Genomic DNA, 5,288 nt, shown 5'->3' on the forward strand with positions numbered 1-5,288 from the left:
TATAGGGCCGGTGCCCCATTCCTTTGAGCCACAGGCGCCAATCAGTTTTTTTGTTGTTGCAGTTGTCATTGTTGTTTAGCTGGCCCGAGCTAGGTTCGAACCCACCAGCCTTGGTCACATGGCTGGTGCCATAACCACTGTGCTATGAGTGCTGAGCCTGTTATCCCTCTTTTGCAGAGGAATAAAAACCAAGACTTGGAAAAATTAATCAAGTTGCTTATGGCTATATAGCTAGTAGGCAGAAAGGCTGGAGTTCAAATTCATCTTAGCACATTTTCTTCACACTAAATTACACTATCTTTAATTTGGCTTACACTGTACCATGTAGAATACTGATTTGCTATAAAAATTTCCTTTCACAGAGAGTTTAGGAGAAAAATAACCAATTCAGACAGAATAGTAGGCTGAGAAAGTATCTCCATGAACTTGTGGAAATAAAAAATAAATTAGTAGACACTGAAGGAAAAGGGTGAAGAAATAGCAGCTACAGTAAACATAACTGTCAAGAGAATGGGAGCATACAGCTATGGGAGGGGCTCTGTCTTATCCTGGGCCATTTTGATATGGAAACCCAGAAAAAAATTAGGCATAGATAAAAATAATAGACAGGGGAGGGGAGAAAAACCCAAAGCAAAAGAGAAATGGCAAAAGGAGAGAAAACATTTACTAGATATTGGTAATGTTCTGAAAGCCTTGAGGAAGAGGTGACAAGCTGAGAAGTGGTCATGTCCTGAAATAAGGGCGCTTTTGAAGGAAGCCAGGGAGCTCAAAGCCAGAGCAAATAAGGAGTTTCTCACTGAGTGGTGACGATAGGAATACTAGCCGTAAACTGAGCAGGGGTGAATCCAAAAGATTATTTTTAATTAGACTTAGATTCCAGGTAGAACAGCATAATAATGAATTAGTTTTTTAAAAAGTTTTAACATTAAAAAATATTAGAGGCTTGGTGCCCATAGCATGGTGGTTACTGTGCTGGCCACACACACCCAGGCTGGCAGGTTCGAATCCAGCCCAAGTCACCTAAACAACAATGACAACTGCAACAACAACAACAAAAATAGTCGGGTGTTGTGGCGGATGCCTGTGGTCCCAGCTACTTGGGAGGCTGAGGCAAGAGAATTGCTTAAGCCCAAGAGTTGGAGGTTGCTGTGAACTGTAATGCCACAGCACTTTACTAAGGGCAACATAGTGAGACTCAGTCTCAAAAAAAAAAAATTAGAATCACTGAGAAATGTATGAAGTTGGTTCTTCCTAACAACATGAAATTATTTTAAAGTAGGAATATAGAATGATATGGATGATACAGTTTGAGTATAATAGTTTGTAAATAGTCTTTTTAAAAATAATGAACAGTTTTAGAACAGAGAAAAATATAAAATATAAAACTAAATTGGGAAGAAATAGAGTTTAATTAACTTTTATTGATATTACTGTAATGAGGAATAACCATGTACCTGGTATGAATAATTGGCTATCATACTCCAAAGTCAGATTTTTGAGTTGGAATCCTGGCTGTGTACATAGTATACAGATATAGATAACCTTAGATAAGTTGTTTAATGTTTGTTTAAGCAGTTTTCTCAGTGTTAAAAGAGATGACAATGCTTCAAGGGGTTGTTAAGTAAAATAATCTGTATGAAGTAGCATTCAATATATTTTAGTTAATATTAAGAAATATGTTTAAATTATTTTCCAAAGCCCAAAACATTTAAGACATTGTGTCTTAAACTATTATGAAGACATAAATTTGCTTTAGTGATTTTTTTTCTTCCAAGATTTCTTTTGGAAAGTTAAGCTAAAGTTTTGAACCATATCTTTGTGTGTTCTTTCCTACCCAGATCTCACTAGCCCATCAGTTTGTACTTTAGAAAATCTTATTCTCTCTCTTTTGTTATTAGTCTCCAGACTGATTGCCTTCTGTCTTCTGTACTTAAATGATTTAATGACTGTTTGGATGACTGTTTCATAGGAACTTGAGAAAAACAATATTAAATATATTCCATATTCCTTTTGAAAACCAATATTAAAACTAAACAAAATTAGCCAGGTGTGGTGGCTCATGTCTATAATCCTAGTCCTCAGAGAGTCCGAGACAGGCAGATTGCTTGGCTCAGGAGCTTGAGACCAGCCTGAGCAAGAGTGAGACCCCATCTCTACTAAAAATAGAAAAAAACTAGGTGGACATTGTGGTGGGTGCCTGTGGTCCTAGCTACTTGGGAGGCTGAGGCATGAAGATTGCTTGAGCCCAAGAGGTTGAGGTTGTTGTGAGTTATGATGACACCATGGCATTCAATCCCAGGGAGATTCTGTCTCCAAAAAAAAAAAAAAAATCCTAAACAAAATTACCTTTATTGTTTTAATTCTTAAATCAACATTTTAATATTATTAAATATGTTCCATGAAAACTTTCATTAGTAGGCAAAACAGTTAAAAAGTGTGTGATAATAGGGTGGCGTCTATGGCTCAGTGGGTAGGGCACTGGCCCCGTATGCCGAGGGTGGTGGGTTTGAACCTGGCCCCAGCCAAGCTGTGACAACAACAAAAAAAATAGCAGGGCATTGTGGCGGGCGCCTGTAGTCCTAGCTACCTGGGAGGCTGAGGTAAGAGAGTCGCCTAAGCCCAGGAGCTGGTGGTTGCTGTGAGCTGTGATGTCACGGTACTCTACCCAGGGCAATAAAGTGACACACTGTTCCTACAAAAAAAAAAAAAAAAAGAAAGAAAAGTGTGTGATAATAGCAATATATGGAAAGTACCTTAATAGTGATATATTTTAAAGTCTTTATTTACTTTTTGAAATTTAGATACAGATTTACTTAAAGATCTCTCTCAAGGAGGCACGTCAGAAGATAAGCTTCATATTCTTGCTCAACAGCAATATGAACAGCTAAGGCATGCAATGCGATGTAAGTTTGTCATTTAGGATGTCACAGTAAAATACCGTGCTAATCTGATAAACATTAGTCTTTCATTGATCCATTGTAAACAAGCAATTCAGTGTGAACCAGAAGCAGATTTTCAGAACATTCAGTCTTAGTGTCCTCAAATAACAAAGTATTTATTTTCATCATATTAATGTAAATCTTTTAAAAATATATGTTTTTAAACAGGTTGGAAAGCATAATTTAATAATTTTTTAATACTGAATCAGTGAAATAATTATGTGTATTCATAATTTTCCTGTTTCTTTTCTTTGACCTCTTACTTGATATGATTTTTCTGTTGTCATTGTTCCTATGCCTAATAATTCTTCCACCTTCTAAATTAATTAATTAAATTTTAGTAGAGATGAAGTCTTACTGTGTCACTCCTGGCCTCAAGTGATGCTCCTGCCTTCTCTTCTCATGGTGTTGGAATTAGAAGTGTAAACCACTGCATCCAGACAACACTCTTAAGTTTTAATCAAACTCTCTTTTTTTTTTTTAGACGGAGCCTCAAGCTATCCCCCTGGGTAGAGTGCCATGGCATCACGCTCACAGCAACCTCCAACTCCTGGGCTCAAGCGAGTCTCCTGCCTCAGCCTCCCAAGTAACTGGGACTACAGGCACCTGCCACAATGCCTGGCCATTTTTTGGTTGCAGCCATCATTGTTGTTTGGCGGGCCCGGGCTGGGGATTCAAACCCGCCACCTTAGGTATATGTGGCTGGCGCCTTAGCCACTTGAGCCACAGGCGCCGAGCCTAATCAAACTCTCAATGCTAAATGGAGAACAGAGAGATTCAAGTACAGATAAAGCTTAGATCTCTTGATTGCAGTCTGAGTAAGAAGGCTGTGTGAGTAATTTATTTCATTGTTCCAATCATTCCATTTAGATTTGGGGTGCCACTGCCCTTCCACATGTGGGCATAGAAATCTAAATGTCTCGGAGATATTAATCAACTTTTATTAATTCAGTATATATTTATCAAGTGCCTACTCTGGGTCAGACATTAAGCTGGACATAAGGCATAGGAATGTGAGTCAGTTTTGATCTCTAAAGGCTCAAAGTGTATAGAACAGACAATTCAGTACATAAAGATGTGACATACATGAGGTGAAATCAGGCAAAGTAGCATGAAGGAGGAATCCCCTTTTAGTCAGTACGGTAGGAGGTAGTCATTTGAACGTGACGGTGTGTCTACGATGTATGAAATAGGTTGATTAGAAGATCAGGAAGTTAGTAAGTAATACATTTTTTGTTGATAAATTTTTATTAAATTTCAAGTGAACATTTAAAACTTTCTTTTCTTCAGAAAGAATCATGAAAAGCAAAGAGATTTTAATGATATATATTCTTTTGTGATGCCAAATAAACATAAACTTTGGCAATTCTTGAGATTTTGACAGTTTACATTAATGGAAGTCATACTATAAGTTAAAACAAGTTATTTTGATTTTCCCATAAAATAGGGCTATCTTAGGTAGTTAAGGGCCTAACCAAATTTTGATAGAAATGACTAAAGGCTCTGTTTGATTCCATTTAAATCAACCATGTAAAGGATAACTATGCTCAGTCCCCTTATTAGTTGTGGAAATAATTTCTAAACTATTTGAACATTTATTGATTACGTGTCATGTGCCAGGTGCCCTGCTGTTTATTTTATACGTATTATTTAATCCTCACCCTGTCTTCCCCCCTAGCTTCCATGCCTTCCTTGGCCAGAGTGACAGGGGAGCCAGGCTCTTCTTATTTCCTTACCGTCTAAAACTGACAGCCTTGGGCTGTGACTCTCTGCTTCAGTATCATGAGAAACATGTCTCATTATGTCCTTTGTACCTATGAATGACAGTTAACTCAAGAAGCCCCCGGCCCCAGGTTACTCCCCATCTCGTCTGCTCTGGTCCCCACTTGTGTAACTTCTTTCATATATCCTGTATGTCCACATCTCTCTCTGTACACTCTAGAATTTATAGTCCTTCATTCACAAAAATCCCGTTTTAACTTTTTTCTTTCTTTCTTTTTTTTTTTTTGCAGTTTTTGGTTGGGGCTTGGTTTGAACCTGCCACCTCCGGCATATGGGGCCGGTGCCCTACCCCTTTGAGCCACAGGCTCTGTCCCGTTTTAACTTTTTTGAATGTTCTCCCTTTTCCCTGGGTAACTTGTAGTTCTGCTGAGCACAAGTGCTTTTCTGAAATCTTCTCCTTTTTTTTTGAGACAGAGCCTCAAGCTATCCCCCTGGCATCACAGCACACAGCAACCTCCAACTCTTGGGCTCAAGCAAGTCCTGCCTCAGCCTCCCAAGTAGCTGGGACCACAGGCGCCTGCCACAACACCTGGCTATTTTTTCGTTGCAGCCCATCGTTGTTTGGTG

The 5,288-nt window shown here is 38.6% G+C and overlaps 1 protein-coding gene across 2 annotated transcripts in view; it reads left to right on the forward strand.

The window, feature by feature from the left end:
- Window positions 1-5,288, forward strand: part of NSUN7 (NOP2/Sun RNA methyltransferase family member 7) — a 55,471-nt gene that overhangs the window by 38,328 nt on the left and 11,855 nt on the right. For both annotated transcript variants that reach the window (XM_003800692.2, XM_023519626.1), the window contains exon 8: window positions 2,802-2,903. In XM_003800692.2, coding sequence (XP_003800740.1) covers window positions 2,802-2,903 — 102 coding nt within the window. The remainder of the gene's footprint in view (window positions 1-2,801; window positions 2,904-5,288) is intronic.

Source organism: Otolemur garnettii, unplaced genomic scaffold (genome assembly GCF_000181295.1).
Source record: "Otolemur garnettii isolate 467f Iridium unplaced genomic scaffold, OtoGar3 scaffold00181, whole genome shotgun sequence".
Lineage (NCBI taxonomy): Eukaryota > Metazoa > Chordata > Mammalia > Primates > Galagidae > Otolemur > Otolemur garnettii.